The 28,000-nt window shown below is 37.8% G+C and overlaps 1 protein-coding gene across 1 annotated transcript in view; it reads right to left on the bottom strand.

Annotated features, from left to right (window-relative positions):
* Window positions 1-191: 191 nt before the first annotated feature.
* LOC141336518 (radixin) overlaps window positions 192-28,000 on the bottom strand; it is a 56,998-nt gene continuing 29,189 nt past the window's right edge. Inside the window, exons 2-9 of the mRNA XM_073842182.1 lie at window positions 13,054-13,137; window positions 11,795-11,890; window positions 10,672-10,794; window positions 8,277-8,428; window positions 5,870-5,953; window positions 5,548-5,694; window positions 4,234-4,330; window positions 192-359 (exon numbers count right to left, since the gene is read on the bottom strand). Of these exons, the coding sequence (XP_073698283.1) occupies window positions 192-359; window positions 4,234-4,330; window positions 5,548-5,694; window positions 5,870-5,953; window positions 8,277-8,428; window positions 10,672-10,794; window positions 11,795-11,890; window positions 13,054-13,137 (951 nt within the window). The remainder of the gene's footprint in view (window positions 360-4,233; window positions 4,331-5,547; window positions 5,695-5,869; window positions 5,954-8,276; window positions 8,429-10,671; window positions 10,795-11,794; window positions 11,891-13,053; window positions 13,138-28,000) is intronic.

A 28,000-nucleotide genomic window follows, 5' to 3' on the forward strand; every position in this document is an offset into this window, starting at 1 on the left:
AAAAAACAGGGAGACCTAGAAGCTTCCCTTTTCTTGAGAACAGCTTTAGAAATTATTTTGAACTTTTGATTATCATATGAATGTTAATAATAATTTATTTATACTAGGAAAAGTATAAATACAATTGTATGAGAGATAAAAATGCAAAGAAAAAGTTTAATGTAAATTATGTCATGTAAAAGTGTTCATTGTCACCTCTCTATCTGTTTCTGGTGTTTTTCTTCCCTGGCCTGAGCCTTCATCTGCTGCACTTCAATGGTGTCAGGCTTCCTCCTCCTCATGTACAGTTCATGGTTGCCCATACACAGAGCCAAAATGCGCTTGTTGATTCGCAGTCGTGGTGCATAGAACACAAAGTCCTGCCATCACAATTAAGATTCAGTGAACATGTTCGTATTTGATCTCTGCATGCTATGACTGACTTGACTGATACTTGTACAAAATATGTACACATGATTTGAGAAGTTAGGACCATGTGCCCACAAATGATATAGCTTATATTTGTCATAATGGGTGTGGCTCAACTAATATGCCAGATTGTATCCGGTCCGTGTACCTACGTATAATTGGTTTTCTCGTTTTTGTTTTCAAAACAAACAAACGAATAAATGATTGGTTTATGCAATATTTACATTTTCTCGGGAACACAAAAACGAATTTCATTCATATTTTCAATTTTGTTTTCATTACACGTCGTTCAAATGCAGATATTAAAAAGTCAACAAAACCAAATCGAAAAATTAGAGGTTTTTTTAACAAAGCGCGTTTTAGTACACCGGAAGCTCGCTGCTGCCGCTGAAGGTTTTCACTTGAGACGGGCGTAAACATACGGAGCCCGCTGTGTCACCTGCAGGAGAAAAATAATCAATCCGTGGCGAAGGTTTTGCAATTCCTCCCGAGTTTATAAACCGTTTCTGAAAAATTATAGAGTTTGGAGAGGAGAAGGTAAAAAGCAATACAAAACTGTACCGGTTATGTTAATTATTTTGCTTTCAAACTGAATGCAATGTAATAATATATATTTAATAATAACATTAACAGCATGCATCTATCTCTGGGTGAAAAGCTTATAATAAAATCACCAAAATATGTCTTCATAGAATGAATAGTTCGCAAACACATTTCTAGGTTATTTAAAAATAGAACATTCATGAATTATTGTATTAGAAACATTTTACTGTCGTAAGTGCACTCATTTATTAGCCTATAAATTAAAATAATAATAATAATTACTATTAGTAGTAGTATTATTTATTTACGGTGATGCAAACAGCTTATATACTGTTTCAGCTATTAAAATAGTTCAGTAAAGTGGTTGCTTCATTTCGTTTTTTTATTAAGTTAATTTAGAAAAACGTTTAGAGCATTTTATTGTTCGTTCAATATATATATTTTTTTTAAGTAACGACCAAGCAGCCAGCGGCAGACAGTGAGTTGATCATAGCTTGTGTTTGATCAGTTTTGCCTTCTCAAATCATCACGACTTGCCTACAATAAAATCTATAGGCCTAAAAGTGTTCAAGTATAAAACAATCTTAATTTCAACATTAAACTAATATAAAAGTGTTTATATTCACCTCCTGTGTTTTATCCCATTGGCAAGTAGGCTATTGTAAAATAAACGCTAAAACGCTTGTGTTTTCTGAGTCAGTGTATAGCAAGGATGAAGTTGCCGATCGCCATTTCCTCTTTGGACGCGCCTTTAGAGAGAAATTAATCTTTACAGACTACATAATGAAATAGTTTTTGTTTTTGATTTGTTCTCTTTCGTTAAGTAATAATTTAAAGCTTTCTATAAATATCTTGTCTGTGAGTTAATTCGCTGAGTTTTGCTGAGAAGAACTCCTGTTGAGATGACATGAGGGGATCATGTTTGTAGACCATTTACAGTTCCGAATAATGTATTACTCGTACCTTTATGAGCAAAAATAACGGAATATTTTAACTGCAAAAATGCAAGTGATTGCGCTGGCTCCTCTATGTCCTGCAAAGCGGCTCTCAGCACAAACGATTGCATTTGTGCCTAATACCGCACATTTATATTATTTTAACGTTGAAATTAACATTGTTTTATATTTTAACTCTTTTAGGCCTAGATCTATATTTATTTTAGGCAAGTTGTGATTATCTGAGAAGGCAAAATTGATCAAACACAATATGATCAACTCATTCTCTGCCGCTTGCCGCTTGGTCGTTACTTTAAAAATCAAAAACTTATATTTAACGAACAAAAAAATGCTCCAAATGTTTTTTCTAAATTAACTTAATAAAAACGAAACAAAATATAATCACTTTGCGTTACATACAAAACTGGACTATTTTAATAGCTGAAACAGTAGTATACGCTGTTTTGTGAGAAGAGGGGGAAAAGACGGGTTTGGTCGGATTGGGGCCCATATTACTGAATTCTGATAAACTCGGGCCAGCATCTAGGGCCTATAGATTTGAGGCCTGTGCAGGGTTCTTATGTCTGTGACAGCAATGCTCACCGTAAATAATACTAATAATTGTAATTATTATTTTAATTTGTAGACTAAAAAAATGGAGACATTAAGACAGTAAACTGTTTATTATAATGAATGCTTTATTTTTAAATAACCTTTTACAGCTTTGGAAATTATACTCATTCTTAACACGTAGACGAATGCATGCTTCACTGTTAATGTTATTATTAATTAAGGCCTCTTATTACATTGCATTCAGTTTGAGAGCAAAGGAATGACAACATAACCTGTAAATTATTTGTTTTGTATTGCTTTTTACCTTCTCTCCAAACGTTTTTTTTTACAAAATTCAGGCGATTTTATATTTTGAAAAATAAGGCAAAGCCGTTTGAAGCCGCTCTTCAATTATTATTTTATTTTGGTGCGTTAAAGTAGCATGATTCGCACTTACAAAATAGTCCTCTTTTTAGCGTTTATTTTACATTAATCATCATTAGGATAAAACACAGATGTGGTGTTTTAGCAGCTATTCTATTGGTTATTAATGTAAAATAAACGCTAAAAACATTGTTTTGTCAGTTGCATGGTCTCATATAGCCTACTATGAAAAATAAAGTTTAATAAAGGCAATACAATGCATCCAGCACCTATAAACAGGTAGCCTTATTGAATCTGGGGGCGGGGCCACAAATCCGTGAGTACAGTTTACAAACCCGTGGGAACTGATTGCGAAAGCGTGCGCACAGATTATGAATTTGTGGGTACGGATTCAAAATCCGAGGGAACGGTTTACAAAATCTGAGCTCCAGGATTGTTAATCCGTGGGCACGATTTATCAAACCGAGTGAACAGTTTAAGAATTCGTGAGTACGGTTTATAAACTGAGGGGACGAATTGCAAAACCGTCGCCATGGATTGATTATTTTTCTCCTGCAGGTGACACAGCGGGCTCCGTATGTTTACGTGTATGTACGGGGCTCCGTAGTGCTCCGTATTTATGTTTTATGTCTCAAGTGAAAACCTTCAGCGGCAGCAGCGAGCTTCCGGTGTACTAAAACGCGCTTTGTTCAAAAAAACTTTAATTTTTCGATTTGGTTTTGTTGACTTTTTAATATCTGCATTTGAACGACGTGTAATGAAAACAAAATAGAAAATATGAATGAAATTCGTTTTTGTGTTCCGGAGAAAATGTAAATATTGCATAAACCAATCATTTATTCGTTTGTTTGTTTTGAAAACAAAAACGAGAAAACCAATTATACGTAGGTACACGGACCGTATCCGCTAAACTTACAAGTTTTTTTTTTTTTTTTTTTAATTAGAATTAGATAAAAAATGAAATATACATGTTATGGTTTAAAGCAAGCGTTCAGTGGAAAAAATAAATTTGACACTATCATGTATGGTTGCAGAGTTATTAGTAAAGTTGTTTATTATAGTGCCACCTTGTGAACACATCACACAAATTTTGTACTCATCAACAATGTACAAATGTGTCAATAACTATAATTATGTTATTGTATGTTATTCAGATTTGACATTCTTAGACACTGCATTTTGATTGGCTGCTGAGTCATATTAGAGGATATGTCAGGACATCCAACAAAGTAACTGTATGGTTAAAACATTATTATAATTTTTTGTTTGTAAACATATTTTCGCAACAAAGGCTTAACCAGAATACAGACCTTACCACAAAATAATGTGTATGTAAACTTGGTCTAAATTGTGCCTAACTTCTGTAGTTCAAAATGACAGAATAATCATAAACTATAAACAAAAAACTTACGGGTGCTTTTTTATCAATGGGCTTGATGACAAACTTCTTATCGTTGAAAGAAATGTTTCGGATCTCACTCCAAGGGAAACCAATCTTTGGTGTGAGCCTTGGAGAAAAACAAAAAGAGAATGAACATGATTAAAACATATGCACATTTTATCAACATTATTCAGAAAATCATGTCAAAAACAGCCAGCAGTGGGCAGCAGAGGAAAACACTTCATCTGCTGATAGACAATCAAATCAACTGACCTCTTAAGAATCTAATATGAAAGTAATTTTTTATGGAGTTGGCTGACATGCATAGACCTGGGCATAAACACTAAGACCCCACATCTACATAATATCCTGATTATGAAATGGTCCCACACTTTAAACAGGACTCAAGGCGATGTTTCCCTTCACCCAGGGGCAAAAGACCAAGACAACACATGGTGTGACTCACCCTGTTCTAATGTCTGGCCTATAAGGCAGGGAATGAATGGGTGCTGAACCAGGAGGGAGAGGTCAACTCTAATAATACAAATAATACTTAATACAAAATAATATACACAAGCTTGCGTGTTTACCATATGTGATGCACTGTGTATCAATTATTGCTTAGATATAAATAAAAGCCCAAATGTATAACCCTTTTTGAGCTTTTAAGTTTTGGTTGCCTGAACGTTCAATGACAAAAGAAACCTCTCAGGTTTCATTAAAAATCTTTGAATTAATGTCTTATGGGTGTGGAACAAAATGAAGGTGAGTAAATTATGACAATTTTAGTTTTTAAATAAACTACCCCATTTATACATTTTTCCAAAGAATACTTGAATAAAGCTCACATTTCAGCTATTAAACCATTAAAAAAAAAATAATTGAAAAAGAAATTAGAAATCAAGCGATAAAATATGTAATTCAAATGCTGTTCTTTTAAATTTTAAGCATTCTGAATAAAATGTTTCATAGTTTCCACAACAATATGAAGCAGCACAACTGTTTTCAACATTGAAAACTATAAGAAATGTTTCTTGACCAGCAAATTAGCATATCAGAATGATTTTTAAAATAGCATGTGACACTGAAGACTCGAGTAATGGATGCTGAAATTTTCTGAAATAATCACTGCAATAAATCACATAATAAAAAATATATCCACATAGAAAACAGTTATTTCAAACTGGAATAATATTTCAAAATATTCCTGATTTACTGTATTTTTAGCCTTGGTGAGCAGAAACGACTTCTTTCAAAAACATAAAACAAAAAAAAAATCCTGTAAATTTTTGGTAAAGTAGAGTTTATACATAAAGCAAGTGTGAGCCATTTTAGTGTACATACTTGTCTTCATGTTCATAAATGTTGAGACCAAGAGCATCCACTCCCAGCCAGAGCTCAGTTCCCTTCTTATTTTTAATCTCAAAGTAGTTCACTCCATACATCTCCAGATCCTGAGCGATCTTCAGATACTCCATCATGGAATCCTCTCTGTAAACACACAATCATGCTGGGAATAGAAATACTGCTATTTAGCATTGTGAAGTGCACTGTGTGTGTAGTTAGGGACTGAAAACACCAGTGCCCCAAGCGTGCTCTTGTATTATTAGCTATTGTTATGTGTACTCTGCATTGTCTGTGCATGTGTTTGTGTGTCAAGCCTTACCTCAGCATACCCCTGTGTTCCTCATGCCACGTCTGTATTCTGTCCTCCCACTGTTCTTTAGTCAGTTTATGTTGCTCCAAAACTCTACATAATAATATTTACAACACAATGCACACGATACATTAGTCTGGCATCACTTTAGGGGTTCAAAAATTGGCTAAATAATCATCAATATTTTGTCTCAATATCTATGCTCACAATTAAACTCTATAGCTTAAGCTAACTTTTAATTTAGGAACGCATGAAGTCCATTTTCTCCACTTTATTTTTTCTGGATTGTGTTTTATAATTAAATACATTATTTAACACACTTTTACAATTTAGTCAACACTTTCAAATGTAAACAAATTAAAATATAACAATTCACAACAAAACATTATATTTATATTTTTGTTTAATAAGATGCTGCACAACTGCAAAAATTAATACATGGTAGAAAATTGGTTGTATGATATTTCTTAAAAATAATTTTATTATCATTACTTTAGAAATTACATTTTAATATATAATAGTAATATATTTCTGTCATACTTTAAACTGAACTTTTATTTTGACGGTTTGTAATTAGGTTTCTCAAACACAACTTGTGAAGTGACTCTTCTCTGACAACTCTGAAACACTGTGATCGTGACAAGTGAATTTGCGTTTTAAGAAGAAACTATGCCACTGATTCAACAAAAGAGGCATGCAGAATATGCAGACTTATTAGCAACATATACTAATTGGCTGTTGTCACATTATTTCATATGTAAGGAATAATTGACGACGGGCCGTAGAATTCTTAGAAAATAATGCACACCCGAGGTGGTGATGCGGTCACGACGCGAAGCGGAGTGGCCGTTACACCTCGGGTGTGCATTATTTTCGTAGAATTCTACGGACCGAAGTCAATTATTCCGCTTATACTACAGTTACCACACCTCAAGACATCGATCAAATGATAAATTTCAAGACATTCGTCCCGTTTTTATCCTTAAAACGCTATTGTGAGTAGGATTAATTTCTTACGCAGCTCATTCAACAGCTTCGTTGCTAGTTCCAAAACGTCATTTTAGAACTAGTAACGATGCTTGGGCTGTTAATAGCCAAATAATGCCGTTAATAATGAAGTTTAGACAGACCGACAGACAAGCAGACAGACGGAAAGAGTGAGGGAGAGAAACTAAGTGTATGACTTTACCTCTCTCACGTCTGTGTCTCTCAAAGGTGACTGGCAGCATCGTCTCTACTAACAGTTCAACTTTAAGTTCACTTTCTTCAAGACCACGCCGTTGTTACCTCGCGTGTGAGAGCTGTCATGTCGTTTTTAAGTTGTTCATCGTCAGAGCAGCGCTAACAACATTAGCGCGAATGCTAACGCGAGTGCAAACTGTAAGTTATGTGTGTGTGTCTGTGAGGTGAGTGAGAGAGGGCGAGAGAAATAGTTTGTGCTTTCCGTACATAATAAAACGTAATATATTGTGGAAAAAAACATGGAAATAATCTGTCGTTTTTATCCTGATGTTTACTGTATTTATTAGTTTGGCCAGTGTCATTGTGGGTTTTAGTTATTTTGCTGTTTTGGGCTGTAAGGACCTTTGAAATAACTGAAATCGTATGGCGAAGTGATATAGACATGCACTGCGGTCTAAAGCTGCCTGGAACTACGTTCGCCGTGCGTATCCCTGAATATAATGCACACCTCTAGAACGTTCGTCAGCCAATCAGATTCAAGCATTCAACGGCCCTGTAGTATAACAAGTAATAATGTCTAGAGCTTATCATTATCGACAGAAATTTTATCGCAATCTCGATATTTTATTGTTTATCACCCAGACCTACCCCATGAACATAGTGCTTTAAAGGTGAAGAACATTGAGACGCAATATCTTCAAAAATCTAAGAGCATGCAAAGGATTTTCAAGGAGACTTTTTATAGCACTTTTGCTAAAAATATTAAAGCCAAAACAAATTAGAAAAAAAGCTGGCAAAACTAGTCAACCTCAGTAATGAACTAGTTGAGAATCTTGACTAATCCTTATCATATTCCACTCTTTCAGCTGTCTGTAAGTCACGGTGCTCTGCAAGGTGATTCAACAAGAGGCCATTAAAGGCTTGCCAAGGCACAGGGACATTTAATTATAGCCTGCAATGACGCATTGGGTTCTGTTTTACCCTGTGTTCCGAAGCATGAGAGTATCAGATTTAAAAAAAAAAGTCCAACCTGAAATATTCATCTTCTAAATCTAAATCTGATAGTAGCTTATATTTTTGTGCCATCTTAAATTAGAAAACCGTAATAAATTTTAACAGAAAGAGAGATAGTGAGGCTTATTACATAACTACATTACATTTGAAACAACCATCGAGCAATCTACAGGGGTGGACATTCAACTTTTGTATTACCGTGTTGAGAAGACTGGCTCACCTCTGTGGTAGCAGCCTGTCATTGGTGAGATAACCGGGCTTGTGGATGTCTCTGCTGTAGTCGGCATACTTGGCCTGAACAGAGTAAGAGGCCAGTAGGACTGCTGTCTCCGGAGGGCAGTAAATCTCATCATTCAAAATGGCTTCCTTCACCTAGACAGCACAAACAGGTCAATTATGCCATGTTTGATCTAGGCCTGTTTCTTCATATGAGCATTTGTTATCCGGAACTAATAATTCAAAACAATCCTGGATTGTTTCATTCCTGGAAACTCATCTTAAAATTGCTGTCATAGCAACAGTTTCAATAAGCACAAACCTACTCAGGACCATTTAATGTAAACAGGATTAGATCAGCAGTGGAGCTGATAACAAATGTCTGAGTCCTGCCATTGCTCCATACTTACTGCTTGTTTGCCACATTCAGAATTGTGCTCATTCTTTTCATTCAAATTAAGGGTTTTCAGTATAATGACTTAATTTGATCTATATTAATTTACATTATATAAATAAACGCATGTAAACATATGTGTACAATCATATACCGTTTTGGGTAGTTGAACAATAATATATAGAATAGAAGCATCATATTATACACACACATAAAGGTATGTGCCAAAAAATTTGAATTCAAAAAGTGAAATTTGTTATATTTGTTCACTACACACAAAGTGAAATATTTCAAGCCTTTATTTGATTATGGATTATAGATTAAAAAAAAACAAATCCAGTATTTCAAAAAAATAGAATATCATGACAAAGTTCAACATTGTAGGCTCCCTGTGTCCCAATCTAGTCAGCTAATTAACGCAAAACACCTGCAAAGGTTTCCTCAGCCTTTAAATTGTCTCGGTCTGGCTTAGTAGGCTTCAGAATCATGGGGAAGACTGCTGACTTGACGGTTGTGCAGAAGACCATCATCGACACCCTCCATAAGGAGGAAAAGTCTCAAAAGGCAATTGCAAAAGAAGCTGGATGCTCACAGAGCGTAGTATCGAAGTATATTAACAGTGTTAAGAGGAAGGGAAAAATGTGGCCAGAAAAAGTGACAGGGATGACCGTAGCCTTGAGAGGATTGTCAACCAAGGGCGGTTCAGAAATCTGGGGGAGCTTCATAAGGAGTGGACTGAGGCTGGTGTCAGTGCATCAAGAACCACTTTTCAGAAGGCCAACATGTGTTTAAGATCCTTTTTTTATTGGTCACATGAAATATTCTAATTTTGTGAAATACTGGATTTAGGTTTTTTTTGTCTTTAAACCATAATCATCAAAATTAAAACAAATAAAGGCTTGAAATATATAATTTTGTGTGTAGTGAACTAATATAACATACAATTTTCACTATTTGACACAAATTATTGAAATAAATGGACTTTCTCTTGATATTCTATTTTTTTTTTTGCACATACCATGTACAGTATATACACACATACACACTGCACAACATAAAATTAAGTCATGTTATTGTAAATCAGTTTCACATGCTTTGGTGCAAATGAAAGTGACAACAGGTGCACTGGAGAGGCAACAGCTAGACAACACCCAAAGGCGGAATCGTTTTGGAGGTGGTGGCCAGAGACAATTGTTCTATCCTTACCCTCCATGACTGATTTGTCTCTAGTTTTATGTTTTGTTTCCTTCTCACTAGCATGAGGCAGTACCCACAACCCAATCAGGTTGCACAGGTAGTCCATCTCCTCTAGGAAGGCACACCTATATGCACTGCCAAAAGATGGTTTGGTGTGTCTTAAAGCAGTCTCAGTAGCATGGTGGAGATACCAGGAGAAGGGCGCCACACCGTAGAAGCGCAACAACCCAGCAACAGGACCAGTATCCACTCCATTATGCAAGGAGGGACAGGAGTAACATTGCTGAAGCCCTCCAAAATGACCTCCAGCAAGCTACTGGTGCTCGTGTTTCTCACCAAACTGTCAGAAACAGACTCAGATTATTAAGAGGGGCAGCCATTATGTATGATAAATAACCCACTGCATTATAGGGGGCACTGTAGAGCTCCCTACCACACCCGTGTACCAGCTTCAGCCCAGCCCTAATGGGCAATGATTCCAAAATGTGTGCAAATTTTCAAGGGTTGTTGAGCATTTTTAGGGCCCCAAAGCCTTAATATCTTGATGAGAAATAAGAAGAATAGTCCTAAGAAAAACAATTGGGCTTGGGTGCTAATAAAAATCTTTAGGAAAACAATATGGCTCTGCACCCCCTAGGTCAGTGGTTCCCAATCACATTCCCAGTGAAAATCAGGTATGCACCTAAATTATAGAATTCTGTTATTCCAGGACTTAATATTACCACTGAAATTACTCCACATCCATCCCAACACAAGATATTATAGTCTTTTTCTAAACCAAATGTGCAGAGTCTAGGTTCCCCAATACCTGTAGGAAGAAGAGACGTTGTGTTATCTCTTGGATCAGCTCTTCAGAAACATCTTCTGGAAAAAACTTTGCCCGGAACTTGAACTGCAGAGGGTTTTCCTTTCTAACATCCTGCTGAGTCACCTGTCAAGTTTTCACAGAAACAAATTTAAAGAACTTGGTTTGCCCTGATCTGAAGAAGCTGATTTAGGACATCTGGTTAAACACTTATTATATGAGGTATACATTTCAGTTCAGAATTGAGATTTGAACCCATGTCCTTGGTGTTGACTTGCTAGCACCACACTATATAAAACCTAAATCATGTATCCAAGCTTCTACTGATTAAAGTAAGTAAAGCATAAATGTGTAAAAAATTGTACACATAAAGCTAAAAAAAAAGTAAAGATGCTTTATGATGTAAAGCACAGAATAATATAATTTACAACTTGACAAAATACCAACCAGTTTTGAATTCTTGTTGAACACATAATAATGCTCCAAAATCAGGAACAACACACATAAATTATAGCATTACAGACTACAGATCATTACATTTATGCATTTGGCAGATGCTTTTATCCAATGCGACTTATAATGCATTAAAAATTACACATTTGATCAGTTCTTGCTTTTGAACCAGTTGAATCGAACGCATGGCCTTGGCAATGCTTGCGCTAAGATCTAATGATTGAGCTACAGAAAGACATTTAGTTCAAACTGAGAAAAGTACATTATAGAATATGCCACATAGTAACTTTGTTACAAACTGTTAGTATGCCACTTTCCACTGGAGTCACTTAAAAATCTGAAGAAATCTTGCCATAGATAATTTTGTTTCATTCTGCATTTCCTGCTGTTATGATTTCTACCTCCTCTATGAAAGAGGGCTGCATGTGTGCAGAAGACATTTGAAGGCTGTTTTTGCAAGTTTCCATAGGGCTGTTTATAAGGGAAAAGTTCAGGCTTTGACACAAACACATCAGTACATCTTTAACCACAAGCTAATTTTCTCCCACTGTCTTTTTGCTGCAGTTTAACAGGAAGCCAGTTAAACCACACATTGGAGGTGTAGTGGAACTGCAGCTTAATTAGAACAGCAGTACTAGCACGAGACATGGAAAAGTGGGAGGGCACACCTTACCTTTTTATTCAGCTTCAGCCACGTTGTGTAGCCTTTACTGTCTATGTACTGCAGACCAAAAAACCAGACCTCTCGCAGACCTACTGTCTTCACCACCTGCAGGATAACCATGAACAAATCAATCATATTCAACAACCAGCATAAATCTGAATGTGCTATAACAGACTTTTTTTTAAATTTCTAAATGAATTCAATTTCCCAATATTAAAGATATGCTAAATTATATATATGGGTTCTTCAAAATTATGATAAATAAGAATAAAAGAAATAAACGTGAGAAACAAATGCTGTTCTAAATAGGCAGCAATCATTCAGCATAGTATAGTCACTATACTATAGTGGGAAAGGTCTATTCAGAAAGCCCTGTTCAAGTCAGTCAATAAGGTCAGGAAGCTTTTTAAAGTGAGGTCTTTTTTTTCCCCCTCAAATTCAATTCAGCACAAGTTAAAGAAATTCTTTTCTGGGAGACTGTGGTGCACAATGTGCAAACTCACAGGTTAAGTCACCTTTATTTATATAGCGCATACAGATTGTTTAAAAGTAGTACCAGAAAGTACCAGATTCAATAATGCAAATCCAAAAATTAGGCAAATCCAAAATTCTGCTATAAGGAAGGAGTAGCAAAACAATTACGTCATTATTCAGCTCCAGTCAGTTCAGTGTTGGCGTGTGAATCTCTGCAATTTTTTTGGAGCACATAAATATTCTTGTTTCAAATAATTACTTATTATATGGTGGTGCGATCAGGGAAATGACTGAATGAGTAAATATTTCAGTAAACGTCTCAGGAGCCAGTTAATACGGACCACCTGATGGAACATTTGAAAGCAAGATCTCGAAAGTCAACCATCTGAGTGGCCTATTAAGTTACAAAGAAGTGTTTGTTAAAAGAAGAAAAGGTTACTTGAGAAAATAGTTTACTAATACAATAAACACAGTCCTGTAGCAGAACTGACTAAACTATGTTAGTGGATAATTCAGCAGAAAAAGGCTGCTGTGATGTAATTTCCAATTCTTGTGAAAAAGCCAGTTTGTGCAGCATGGTTTAAAAGACTGCCCTAGATTTGACAAAAAAATCAAATGCCTGACTTGCAAGATATTTAATAGGCCTCTTCTCAAGAGAACAGTGACATTTCTGAAATATGCAAAATAGAGACACTTTTGAAATCAAAAACATTTGTATGATGAGGAACAAGGTCCTGGCTGGGGAAATTAGTATTATACTCAAAACATTGGATCAAGTAAATGTAGACATTTACCTGATCAAAGAGCTGTTTGCCAGTGGTGTTGGGTTGGATGGCAAATTCTAGCTCTGCATCCATAGTAGTCACACGCACATTAATCTGTTAAAAAACAAACAGACAAACAAACAAAACAAAACTATTAATCACAGACAAATTATCCTGATTAAGAATTAGAATATTGATACTGGTAAAATATCACACTCCAGAAAGACTCAGAAATCCTCAGATTCCAGGACCTGAACAGAATTTACTATATATAATTATTTATTATTATCACTAGGGCTGGGTATTGTTCCAAAATGTTCGATACCGATACCGATACCCTGAATTCTATACCGGTTCCGAACGATACTTTTTTCGATACTTTTATTTTAAGAAATGTATTTTAACAAGATTACAACACTTTTTCAGGATGTTTGTGACACTTTCACATCAGGCTTATCTCTAAGACCAATAAACAAAGGAACAAAAGCACAAAATGAACAACGTGTAGTTAACACAATATATCAGTGAATGTTTTTTAATAAAGTTCAAACAGTTTTAACTCAATCAGATTTAAGTATTTGTGAAGCTCACTGCTGCTTAAAGGTTTAGTTCACCCAAAAATTTAAATTCTGTCATTAATTATCTACAAATGAAGATATTTTGGATTTAATCCAAGAGCTTTCTGATCCTCCCATAGATAAATTTTTGAATAAAGTTATTTTTGTTTACTTTGCACACAGAAGTATTCTCGCAGCTTCATATAATTATGATTGAACCACTTATATCACATTGACTTATTTTGACTATGTTTTTGGTTCCTTTCTGGGGATTGAAAATGCATATCCAGTAAATATAGGAGGATCAGAAAGCTCTTTGATTAAATCCAAATGATCTTCATTTGTGTTCTGAAGATAAACAAAGGTCTTATGGGTTTGGAACAACATTAGGGTGAGTTATTAATGACAGAATTAAAATTTTTTGGTGAACTAACCTTTTAAGATCACCTGAAATCACTCAACAGTTCTTCTTCAGGAAAATTAGCATGTAGCACCGATATTGATTCTTCATGGACGATTTTGATTGCCGATGTTTTACAAGCAAATGGGCTGATTCTGAAAGCCTTTTTAATATATTTATTTTACACCTTAAGCAAGGGACAAGAATGAATGATAATATGAGTACATGAACTAGATGTTTATTTTCTCTATTATAGGTACAGCCATTTAAATCAGAGGCAGCCACTGCATTTAGATTAAAATCTAAATAAATGACAAAATATATTATAAATAACAAAAAATAAATGACAGTTCTTTCTTAGTCGTGTAGATCTTAAATACAGCCATAATCAAAATAGGCTACTCTTTCAAAATTCAAAGTGCAAACAGAGACCGAATCTTCAAGCATGATATAGAGCTATAGACAACTACACAACTTATTATAGCACACACACTAATAACAGCTTCGATATTTGAAGTAGCCTAATTTGCGTGCATTGGGGAGTCTTTCTCTAAACGTGGGGTATTAAAATTGCTTTAAATGCATGTGCGCGTTTTACTTTTGGTGTCGTTTTAACGATCCTGCGAAACTCGAAACTGAGCGTGCATTCTACAATACAAGAGATTACTTTAACAAAACCTTTTGAATGTGGGAGGACACAAACGGGATTTTGAAAAGCGTGTCCCCAGTGAAAATTATGCCCCTGCGTGAGTGCAACTCTGCCGCTGAATTATCATTTGATGTGAATTTATGTCGCGTTGTACCTATACTGAGACTATATTGAGACTGAGGCGCCAGAATTGTATCCGTCAGAATGTGTCAGGTGTTTTCTCATATTTGACGTGTTGCCAGTCTTGGACGCGATAACCTTTTTACAAATATTGCATCGCATGGTCAATATTGCTGTCAATATTGGCATAATGTAGCAATACTTTTGATTGCTTAAACATCGTTTGTGTTAAATTTATGCTATGCTTTAAAGTATAGTGTACATTACATCCTCACATTTGACAAGCTCTGGGCGAGTGGGCGTAACCGCCGTAAACTATTGATTTTCAAGGCAGCCTCTCCGCAGCTAATCACCAGCATTTGATCCGGGCACGTTAAAGATGCCGCACGTTTTCTAGCTCACTGACGTTGACAAGATTATACCCTTGGGTATCGAAATTTGGTACCGAACGAAAATGATTTTTTCGATACTCCATAGTATCGACACAATTCGGTCGGTGCTTAAAAAGTATCGAACTCGATACCCAGCCTTAATTATCACAATAAGCCATGTCACTATTATGCTTTTATTTTGATTAACTGAGCAGTCCTAATTGCTACCTGATCTCATGACAAAAACGTACCAATAGGAAAGTTTTTGCGAAACACAAAATATGTACCAACAAGTATATCACTGCAGTTTTCAACAGAAACATTCACTAGAGGCGGTAAAACAGTGAGCACTTGTAATCATTTTTGTACACCATTATGATTACAGCTCCATATGTTTCGCTTTCCGGACAAAACAAGCTTGCTTGGTAGCTCAGCCAGCATGGAACTGGACTTAGGATACAGAATCTTTGGGTACGAATCCTGTAAAAAACATGATTTATGATGAAATAGATGAAAGATGAGAGAGATTGAAAAACAAGGTGGTAGGTTTAGGTGTAGTGCAGGTGGTACATTATTTTAAAACATCACGTAGCATTATAGCGCTAGAGTTATGGCGCCACTCTGGACATTTCAAATCAGAACTGCGGTGACACATACAAAATTAATGTCACATAAAATGTACCATATGTATGTTCATCTGTTCCACTCAGAGGACATTTCTGTTGGAAACTGCAGTGATATGTACTTATTGGTACGTATTTTGCGTCTCGGTTGCCTAATTGACACTTTTCATGTTTTGTTACATTGTAGCAACAGTAATCAAATATCTTTTTTCCTGGTTAACTGTGCTAACAATAAATGCTAGTATCTATCATTCTCTCCGCTTCACACAAACATAAGAGAAAGGTGATCCAGTGAGCCGTCCTGCTGGGATCAAGTTACAGCAGAGTTTTCAGTGGCTCTGTCTGCCATATACCGCAGCCTGGCCTTCCTTTCTCCCCTCTCATCCTCGCTGTCATTAATTTCTAATGAAAGCTCTAGGGTGCATCACATACTATACCATGAATACACAGATATCGCTTCTCAACTGCCTTGCCATGCATTTCTTGCACAAATAATTGGCTTTATAACATATTGGTTAGCATTTATTTAGTACATTTATTCAGCCTACTGCCAACTCTACCAGAAAGCAAAGTACAAAACTAAACAACACTGGCATAGGCACATTTATTTAACGATGTGTCTACCAAAGAAAGAATATTATTCTCTAGCTGAGTCAAGAACAAACTGTATGATCCTATTTTGTACAGATGAGTAAAAAAAGCCAAATACTGTATTTCATAAGAACCAACCGCCAAGTACCGTAATGGTGGTGTGACGATTTAAGGATGTTTCGCAGCATCATGGACCTGGACACCTTGCCATTACACAAGAAAAGGGACTATGTTGACCTGTACCAAAAGATTTCTCCAGTAAATCTGTCCAGTGCAATCTGTCCACGCACTGAAGCACAGCTGGGTCAGCAGAGAGACATTGACCTGAAATCTACAAATGTCAAGGAGCTAAAGCAATTTTTTTCTTACACAACAGTGTGAAACATATATAAATAAGTACAGGGAGTGTTTAATGGGCCTTTATCACAGTCCGCGTGTCGTCACATCCAGCACCGATTAGTAGCACAAAGGAATGCTATATGCCTGCATTATTGTCGATGAACAGATGCCAGTTTAGTGACGAAAATTAAACTAATTTAGTTGGACTTCGCAGTAAACAATGTCAGAAATATGCAAAACTGTTTATTTTTACTGACACCCTACTATGTATGTCATCCTTCATTTTAATGTGTAACTTTATCTGATTGACATGATTGTCAGCACTGCCACAAATAAATAGCCGCAAGCTAGGGATGTGCAGTTAATCGAAATTTGGTTTCGATTTCTGCTTCAAACGATCATGAAAATGCAGTAATCGAGAAACGATTATTGCGCCCCATCTGCCCTTTTACCAGTGGTGCGCTTTCGCTCCTCCATAAAAGCCAAATTTCACATGCAAATCAGCTAAATCATGTAAGGTGGCTTTCATAAAATGGGACGTGCTTGATTTATTAATGTTTTTTTGATGTTATGTTTTTAATAGCACGTAAGAAAACTTGCGCTGTCCTTTGTTAATGCGCTCAGAGACGGAGCGGAACACGGACATGAAAGTTATCTTTTAGCTCAAGGTGCGCACCTAAACGGTCAAATACACGCAAAAATATTTCAAAATGAGGGGCCTGGTGATTATTCATGTAACTTTTGTCAGTTATGTCTTAAATGAACATAAACAGTTGAGAATGAAAATCCGTGCGTAACAGTATAATGGGTCCGTGTGGTTAAAGCGGCAACACATAATATTCCTTTTGGAGTCTCTGTGCTTAATATGAATAAAACGTAAAAATACGTTTTATACGAGAAACATCACTCACTGCTCTTGAATGAAGGACGTTTTTAGTTTTAATAAGAAACAAAGCATGTTTAACTATTAGAGTGAAGACATTGTTTTATTTTACATTCAAATTCAATTTCTGTAGTATTGTTAGACTACTTTAGACTTGCATAAAAGTATTCAGTATTTTTAAAGCACTGTTTTTTTATTTGTATCTTTTTCTCGCTGAATTGCTATCTTTAAATTAATCACTATGTAAAGTTTTGGAGCCTGTCATAATCGTTTAAATAATCGTGATTACAACATTGACCAAAATAATCGTGATTATGATTTTTGTCAAAATCGAGCAGCCCTACCGCAAGCTGCTCAAATTACTCCCATAGGAATTATCTGAGTAATTCTTGTTTATTTTTTATATTATTTTGTTTATTCTTGCAGTATATTCATTATGATTTACCTCCCATTTTTGTATAAAGATAATGCTATTCAATAAACACACTCAATCATGGAGGATATGACTCATTTATGATGATCAATATTGTTTTTAAATAATCGTATATGGGCTGGAAATATTTGTTTATTTGAACAACTATAATTTGAAATAATTATTGAGGATTGCATCATATAAAGTAAGTGCATGATAAAATGTGAGCATTATTGTTGTATATACATTTCCCACCGAACCTTTAATTTAATAATTTGAAACAGTCTTTAGTCATAATTAACATTTTAAGCTTTGGCTAACTGACATGCTCTTGAATGTAAAATGCTGTTTGTATTGTTTTTTTGCCGTTTTGTAACAACATAATGTGGTCAGAGTCTGAAGTGTTGCGCATACACATACAGTATGGCTGGCGCACTCCCCTTTAAGTCACAAACATATGTTGGGATATCATAAAGTCATATTCCTTGGTTTCACAATACTCAATTAATGATTGTAAAACTGAGGTGTATTTAGAAGATGTATCTGCGCTGAATTTCTATCTCGTGCTATGGGCACAGCCATTGATAAAGGCTGCAGTGGAAGTTTTTTTTTTTACGCTACTATTGTCATGATCTGGGCTGTGGGGTTTCCCTCAGCCACCTGAGGTCGCTGTTCCCCTTGCACTGCACTTCCCTGATTGTTCACTTCTGTCTTGTCATTAGCACTGATTACACTCACACCTGCTCACAATTATCTGGACTATAAGAACTCTCATGTCTCACTGCTCATTCTGGCTGCATTGTCTTTGTGTGTGTTTCTCCGTGTTTCCTGTTTTGTTTAATTTCTTCTTTTGATTCTAGTTGTGTTGTGCCGTGTTGGCCTTTGTTTGTGTTTTGTTTATTGTTTTATGATTAAAACTCCTTCCCTGCACTTGGACCCAGATCTCCTCCTTCTCTCACGTGACAGAATGCAGCCAGCTACTATGGGTCCAGCGGGGAGTTTTTTTTCCGTTGAGGCAGCTGTGCCCGAGCGGATGACGAACATCTCCGCTCGTTGGGCGGCGGAAGACGCTTGCTTGGCGGCGGCGTCCGCTCACTCTGCGTCCGAGGTGGCGGCGTCCGCTAACTCTGTTCCAGACGCGGCGGTGACCGCTCTCTCTGTTCCTGACGCGGCGGTGACCACTCTCTCTGTTCCAGACGCAGCGGTGACCGCTCTCTCTGTTCCTGACGCGGCGGTGACCGCTCTCTCCGTTCCAGACGCGCCGGTGACCGCTCTCTCCGTTCCAGACGCGCCGGTGACCGCGCTCTCTGTTCCTGACGCGGCGGTGACCGCGCTCTCTGTTCCGGACGTGGCGGTGACCGCGCCCTCTGTTCCTGACGCGGCGGTGACCGCGCCCTCTGTTCCTGACGCGGCGGTGACCGCGCTCTCTGTTCCGGACACGGCGGTGACCACGCCCTTTGTTCTTGATGCGGCGGTGACCGCGCTCTCTGTTCCTGACGTGGCGGTGGCCGCTGTCTCTGTTCCGGACGCGGCGGTGACTGCTATCTCCGTTCCTGACGTGGCGGTGACCGCTATCTCCGTTCCTGACGTGGCAGTGACCGCCCACTCTGTGCCCGAGGCGGCGGCGACCGCTATCTCCGTTCCTGACGTGGCAGTGACCGCCCACTCTGTGCCCGAGGCGGCGGCGACCGCTATCTCTGTTCCTGACGCAGCCGTGACCGCTCTCTCTGTTCCGGACACGGCGGCGACCGCTATCTCCGTTCCTGACGTGGCAGTGACCGCCCACTCTGTGCCCGAGGCAGCGGCGACCGCAATCTCTGTTCCTGACGCAGCCGTGACCGCTCTCTCTGTTCCGGACGCGGCGGCGCTGCACGGGCCTGGCCCGCCATCCCTCCCCCTGATTCGCCTTCCCCCGTTCCTCCTCCCTCCAGACTTGTGGAACGTCTGGAAGCCGTTCCGTGGGGAGGGGGTACTGTCATGATCTGGGCTGTGGGGTTTCCCTCAGCCACCTGAGGTCGCTGTTCCCCTTGCACTGCACTTCCCTGATTGTTCACTTCTGTCTTGTCATTAGCACTGATTACACTCACACCTGCTCACAATTATCTGGACTATAAGAACTCTCATGTCTCACTGCTCATTCTGGCTGCATTGTCTTTGTGTGTGTTTCTCTGTGTTCCTGATTCTGACTCCTAGACCGTGTTTCCTGTTTTGTTTAATTTCTTCTTTTGATTCTAGTTGTGTTGTGCCGTGTTGGCCTTTGTTTGTGTTTTGTTTATTGTTTTATGATTAAAACTCCTTCCCTGCACTTGGGCCCAGATCTCCTCCTTCTCTCACGTTGTAACGATCAGCCTAAAAGGTTGGATTACAAAGTTTAAAAATGGGGTCAGATTTTACTGTGTGAGAGATGACGGTGTTAAAAGAATGACATAAAACAGAAATATGGTTAAGAATGGTGTATTTACAAAGTTCACAGGACTTTAAAACAACACAATAAAACCAGGAAAACTCAGTCTGTTAAAAACATACAGTCCATTCACCATACCCTTAAAACAGTCCAAGAATCCTAGTGTGCTGAAAAAGTCCCAAGGTGTCCACCAGTGTATATACAGTGTACAATCCAAAATGGGTGACAGTCCAATTTGTGGTAAGTCTGGAAAGGTAAGTCCACTGAAAGGAAACTCCTCAATCCAGTTGTGTATGGTCGTTGTTTGTTTGGCATGCTGCTCACTTTATATAGTTCCTGCTTCCATGGCAACCATTCATTTCTCAAAGACATACACACTTAAAATGTTAAGAGGAATAAAATGGACTAAAAAAACATGTAAAACACTTAAAACTCTACTATACATAAAATCATTGTAATAAATAGAGTGGTAAAACATGTTTCTTGTGTGACAGTGTCACAACGTGACAACTATTTGAAACTTCCGCTTTTTAAAAGCGGAAGTGTGATAAAGGCCCATTGCAGTTATTTCTGCTAATGGTGTTGTAGCCAGTAATTGAATGGAGGGGCAATCACTTATTAGAGTAAAAATATGCAAAAAGAATCAGACACAAAGAATTCTCTGTTAACATTATTGAAACAATTAAGAATTAAAGCATGTTGTCATTGTAATGTCGCTGTAGTGTTTTTTTGTTTTTGTTTTTTTGTCGTAAGTTTAATAATTATCCAATATTATTTCAATTATTTCAAGTCTCTAACAGAGACTTGTCAGATGTTTTGTTTAATTTTACAGAAAAACGAAATCACACAAACTGTTAGGGATGCGCCGATCCATCTTTTTTACCTCTGATACCAATTCAGATACCTAGGGTTTGATATTGGCCGATACAGATACCGATCCGATACCAGTGAAGTTTATTTATTTATTCTTTTAATTTAAAATAACGTAAAATATATACATCTCTGTGTGTGGAACTGATAATCATTATTTCACAATCTACTAAATACAGACTGTTTCATTATAAAGTAAATTAAAATCTGAAAAAAATATCTCATAAACTATGTTAGTGGATAATTCAGCAGCAAAAGTTATTCTAGAAAAATCAGTGCACAATAATTTTAGAAATCCAAACATTTTGTAAAAAAAAAACAATATTTTGTGGGAAACAAATAAAACTGTTATACTAAATCCGGTAAAATATTACACATTGCTATTTGTATTATGATAAAATCCAATTATGAAAAACAATGTATTTATATATAAGTATATACTATAAAATTAGAATACATTTCTTTTAAAATGTATATATTTTTTAATTAAGGCAACAACATATGATAGACAAAACAAATACAGTGCGGCACGAAGTGCTTACAAAATGCACATCCGTTGTGCATAATGATGTGCTTGAAGCAACAGAGTCACAGCATGCAGCTCTTACAATATGCGCATCCGGTGTGCAGAATGATGCGGTTGAAGCAACACAGCTCACAGCATGCAGCGCTTTGCATTAAAAAGGTTAAAAACTGAGGCAAGAGAAATTCGTAGTTTACTATATCTGTGCAACAGTTTATTAAACCTTTTTTTTTTTTTTACAGTTTTAAATTTCAGTTACTATTTAACAAAAACTATTTATAGTCTTTTCTACTCCCGTACATTTATCCACAAATCAAGCACAGCAATGGGAAGACAGAATGATCTTGGAGAGAGATTTACCGAACTAACTGTCGTAACCGAACATGACCAAGGTTTGAAGACTGAATGAATGACTGACCGCCACAGCGGAGAGTTTGTGTGAACTTTAATGTAAGGACTTAAATATTCATATGTACCTCACATTAAGCTATCGTATGGCTTCAGAAGACTTGGAATATAGTGCACGAAAATGTTATTGTGCTTTATAATGCTTTTATATGCCTTAACAGTAACACAGAATAATATGCACGATATCGGATTTGGATCGGCTCTCTATGACCAATGACCGATACACGATCTCGACAGGCATGGCAGTATCGGAGCCGATACCCGATATGAATGCCGGATCAGAGCATCCCCTACAAACTGTCCACTCATGTTTTTTGACACCCTACAGACACTTCACACATCAAACAACACCTGTATATAGGGCTGGGTATCGTTCCAAAATGTTCGATACCGATACCCTGAATTCGATACCGGTTCCGAATGATACTTTTTTCGATACTTTTATTTTAAGAAATTTATTTTAACAAGATTATAACACTTTTTCAGGATGTTTGTGACACTTTCACATCAGGCTTATCTCTAAGACCAATAAACAAAGGAACGAAAGCACAAAATGAACAAAGTGTAGTTAACACAATTTATCAGTGAATGTTTTTTAATAAAGTTCAAACAGTTTTAACTCAATCAGATTTAAGTATTTGTGAGGCTCACTGCTGCTTAAAGGTTTAGTTCACCCAAAAATTTAAATTCTGTCATTAATTATCTACAAATGAAGATATTTTGGATTTAATCCAAGAGCTTTCTGATCCTCCCATAGATAAATCTTTGAATAAAGTTATTTTTGTTTACTTTGCACTCAGAAGTATTCTCGCAGCTTCATATAATTATGATTGAACCACTTATATCACATTGACTTATTTTGACTATGTTTTTGGTTCCTTTCTGGGGATTGAAAATGCATATCCAGTAAATATAGGAGGATCAGAAAGCTCTTTGATTAAATCCAAATGTTCTTCATTTGTGTTCTGAAGATAAACAAAGGTCTTATGGGTTTGGAACAACATTAGGGTGAGTTATTAATGACAGAATTTAAATTTTTTGGTGAACTAACCTTTTAAGATCACCTGAAATCACTCAACAGTTCTTCTTCAGAAAAATGAGCATGTAGCACCGATATGGATTCTTCATGGACGATTTTGATTGCCGATGTTTTACAAGCAAATGGGCTGATTCTGAAAGCCTTTTTAATATATTTATTTTACACCTTAAGCAAGGGACAAGAATGAATGATAATATGAGTACATGAACTAGATGTTTATTTTCTCTATTATAGGTACAGCCATTTAAATCAGAGGCAGCCAATGCATTTAGATTAAAATCTAAATAAATGACAAAATAGTTCTTTCTTAGTCGTGTAGACCTTAAATACAGCCATAATCAAAATAAGCTAGTCTTTCAAAATTCAAAGTGCAAAGAGAGACCGAATCTTCAAGCATGATACAGAGCTATAAACAACTACACAACTTATTATAGCACACACACTAATAACAGCTTTGATATTTGAAGTAGCCTAATTTGCGCGCATTGGGGAGTCGTTCTCTAAACGTGGGGTATTAAAATTGCTTTAAATGCAGTGTTTCCCACACATAGACGAATCTGTGGCGGTGTGCCACAGATTAAATTCCGACCGCCACAGATTCAACACCGACCAAAAAAAAAAAAAAAAACGACCGTCACATATTGCGTTTCGTTATTCTTTTGTACGCTATTTAAAACACGCAGCAAATTCGTTCAACTGCATTTCCTTTCCATAATCTCTCTTCATCTCTCTGTCACTCACGCGTCTCTCCCGCACACACGCACACAGCCCCTCCCCTCCGTGCACACCACATCTGTCTGGATCATCTGTGGAGAGAAGACGGCTGGCGAAAGGTTGGTATCTCGTGAACACTTTTAACACACAATCACAGATTAAAAAGTGCTATAAAATATTTTATATTCTGAATACAATAGTTTCAGTGTGTTGATCATCCTGAACCGGAGGTATCAGTCTGAAACAGAACTTAGTCCGACCAGTGTAATTATTAGTTATGTTATTGTTTACAATATTTTCAGGCTTCAACTAGTGCTGCTCAAGCAGAAAGACAAGGTCAGGGAGAGAAAGAAATAGATTTGTTAAATATAAATAATATGTTGCAAAATAAGGTGCCCTAACAAAAGTTGCAGACTGTGCAGCAAGTAGGCTGTTGTATATGGTGTTAAATTAATGTAATAAAGTTCTGTTTAACTAATTATTAACAGTTTTTTTAATTATTAACCTTTAGGAATTAGGAAATCCCAAGGGGTTCCAATCGTATCCCTATCCAATCGTTCTTTTCATCTGCAACCCCCCCCCCCCCCCCATACAAACATCTAACCCCAGCTACCCCCCTGTGGGAAACACTGAAATGCGTGTGCGCGTTTTACTTTTGGTTTCGTTTTAACGATCCCGCGAAACACGGCGGTGCTGAGCGTGCATTCTACAATACAAGAGATTACTTTAACAAAACCTTTTGAATGTGGGAGGACACAAACGGGATTTTGAAAAGCGTGTCCCCAGTGAAAATTATGCCCCTGCGTGAGTGCAACTCTGCCGCTGAATTATCATTTGATGTGAATTTATGTCGCGTTGTACCTATACTGAGACTATATTGAGACTGAGGCGCCAGAATTGTATCCACCAGAATGTGTCAGGTGTTTTCTCATATTTGACGTGTTGCCAGTCTTGGACGCGATAACCTTTTTACAAATATTGCATCGCACGGTCAATATTGCTGTCAATATTGGCATAATGTAGCAATACTTTTGATCGCTTAAACATCGTTTGCGTTAAATTTATGCTATGCTTTAAAGTATAGTGTACATTACAACCTCACATTTGACAAGCTCTGGGCGAGTGGGCGTAACCGCCGTAAACTATTGATTTTCAAGGCAGCCTCTCCGCAGCTAATCACCAGCATTTGATCCGGGCACGTTAAAGATGCCGCACGTTTTCTAGCTCACTGACGTTGACAAGATTATACCCTTGGGTATCGAAATTTGGTACCGAACGAAAATGATTTTTTCGATACTTGATAGTATCGAGACAATTCGGTCGGTGCTTAAAAAGTATCGAACTCGATACCCAGCCCTACCTGTATAACAACACCTGTAATTCACATGCAAGGGAAAAAAAGATCAACTCCAGCATGTTTTAATTTGTTCATTTGGCTTAGTTAAACATTAGGTTGTATTAACTGATTCCTTTGTTTTAGTTCCATTGTTTTAGTTAAATCGCACCTACCTTTTAATAATGTTTCTTTTTTCTTTTTTTGTTAAATAATGGAAATTACTACAACATGCTCAAAATAATAAATCTAGACAGTGAAATATACATGAAACACAAAAATAATGAAAAAGTGCAATCATCCAAAACAGTTGAGCGGGATTTCTATCACGCGATGCGGGCGCACTAACAAGGACACTGAAGGGTCATCTGTAGATTTTTATATATATACAAATGTGATTTTTTTTGTGCATATCAATTTGGAATCCAATCATAGTCAGCAAGTGTGTAACACTCAGCCAAGTAAGACCGGCTACACAAATAAAATTTTGTTCGGTAATCCCTCTCTAAACCCTTATTTGAACGAGATTAATCCACCAGGGCAGTATTTCCACAGAGGCAGTTATTAAGTCACAGACAGCAGCAGATGATTTTAACGATCGTGGTGTAAGAGAGTGCTCTTGAACGCTGAAATGCCGGCTTATTTTATCAGAAATGTATGATCAGGTGTTTTGGATGACGTCAGGGAATTCCCTGGCGTAGCGCGGCAGAACTCTCGCGAGACGAGAACAGGGGAAACAACATTTTGCGGGACAATACAGACAAGGGGATTAAATTACAACAGCTGAGACAAATAAATAAGCCATATAGCAGTTCATAAACAGCTTATAAATATCCCCTATTATGTGGCCGTGCTACATAGATTCCCTCCCTCCAGCCAACGGCGTCTGAGGTGAGCGTCCATAATAACGATACAAATTAACCACAATTATTATGTCCGTTTTAGGTGGGTTGCCCCAGCACACAGTGTAATTTATTGGCCCCGTTTTACTTTTAATTTCAGCCGGACCCTCCCACTTAGGCGCTAGCTTGGCGGAGAATTTGTTAGAGGTACTGGAAAGAGGATGGGTTTTTAACCAGACTAGGTCACCCGATTGAAACTGCGCATTTTTTCTACGGTAATTATAATACCTAGCTTGTTTGGCTTGGCTCATCCTCATCCTGTTTTTTACCTCCTCTGCCATGACGTTCTGTCTTTCTACCAGGGTGTATGCAGCTTGATCAGGTGGTAGATGGATTAGGCGTTCCAGCGGTCCCAGCAATTGCCTGCCCAACATGAGCTCCGCAGGTGTCTTTCCGGTGCTTTCCTGCTGGGCTGTGTTGATGGCATAGCGGAATTCTGGTAGCCATTGGTCCCAGGTTTGGTGTAGTTTTCCAACATAGGCAGCAATCATTGTTTTTACAGTCCTGTTTACCCTTTCAGTTAAGTTTGCTTGTGGGTGGTAGCTTGTGGTTAGTTTTTGGACACAACCCCATGTCTTACACAGATCACTTAGAATGCTGGAAGTGAACTGGGGGCCTCTGTCTGAGACTAGGTGCTTTGGGACCCCCCAACGAGTAAAAATCTCCTCCCGGAGAACTTTCACTATTTTCTGGGTCTTAGCATCCCGAAGTGGAAACATCTCCACCCACTTTGTGAAATAATCCACAACAACAAGCAGGTAAGTGTTACGTTTTGTACTGGTGGGGAACGGACCCATTAGATCCACTCCTAGGGTGTGTCCAGGCTCTGTTATTTGTGAACTTTGGAGAAGTCCTGATGGTTTAGTGTTACTGGGTTTGTATTTCTGGCATACCTCACAGCTCTTTACGTATTCCCAGACATCTTTCCTGATGGACGGCCACCATGCTACCTCCAAGATTTTCAGCAGGGTTTTTAACTGACCAAGATGGCCTCCTAGAGGATTGTCATGGTAGTAATACAGGAAATCTGTTTTTAGGGCTTGAGGTACTACCAGCTGATATTTTTCTCCCTTTTTTTTCAAAGGTATTTTGCGGTAATACACCCCTTGATGTTCTTCAAAGGTGATGGATTGTTCTTTGACTGCACGTGGTTGGATGCCTGACTGAAGGTGAGTGCTGATATTCTCTGAACGTTGAGCTTTAGCTATTTCTTCCAAAGAATGAGGTAAAGTCTTCGCATGATGAGATGATATTGAGAGGCAAGGGGCAGCATTATTAGAAGGTGGCTCATAAACCCTGGATAACGCATCTGGACCAGTATTGAGGCATCCTTTCCTGTGATGCACTTGAAAGCTGAATTGTTGCAGTCTGAGAGTCCAGCGTGTGAGACGTGAGGAGGTTTTGGGGCAATTGAAGGCCCAGGCGAGTGCAGCATGATCTGTGAAGACGTCAAAAGGTCTCCCCTCCAGGTAATGCCTCCATTTTTCCACCGCCCACACCACAGCCAGACATTCTTTTTCAGATGTGCTATAATTTTTTTTCCGCCCCTGTTAGGGTCCTTGACGCATACACCACCATTTTTTCTCCTTCCTCAGACTGTTGGGTGAGGATAGCCCCGAGTCCTACATCGCTTGCGTCTGTGTGGACTTGGAAGGGCTTGTTGAGGTCCGGTTGTATAAGTACAGGTGCGTTTTGTAATGCTTGTCTAAGGGAGTGCACACTGTCTTGACATTTTGGCGTCCAGTCCCACTTAACTCCTTTCTTTTTAAGATGATTCAGTGGAGCAGTGATGTCAGCAAAGTGGGGTATGAACTTATGATACCAGCCTGCCAAGCCCAA

Source organism: Garra rufa, chromosome 6, assembly GCF_049309525.1.
Source record: "Garra rufa chromosome 6, GarRuf1.0, whole genome shotgun sequence".
NCBI classification, from domain to species: Eukaryota; Metazoa; Chordata; class Actinopteri; order Cypriniformes; family Cyprinidae; genus Garra; species Garra rufa.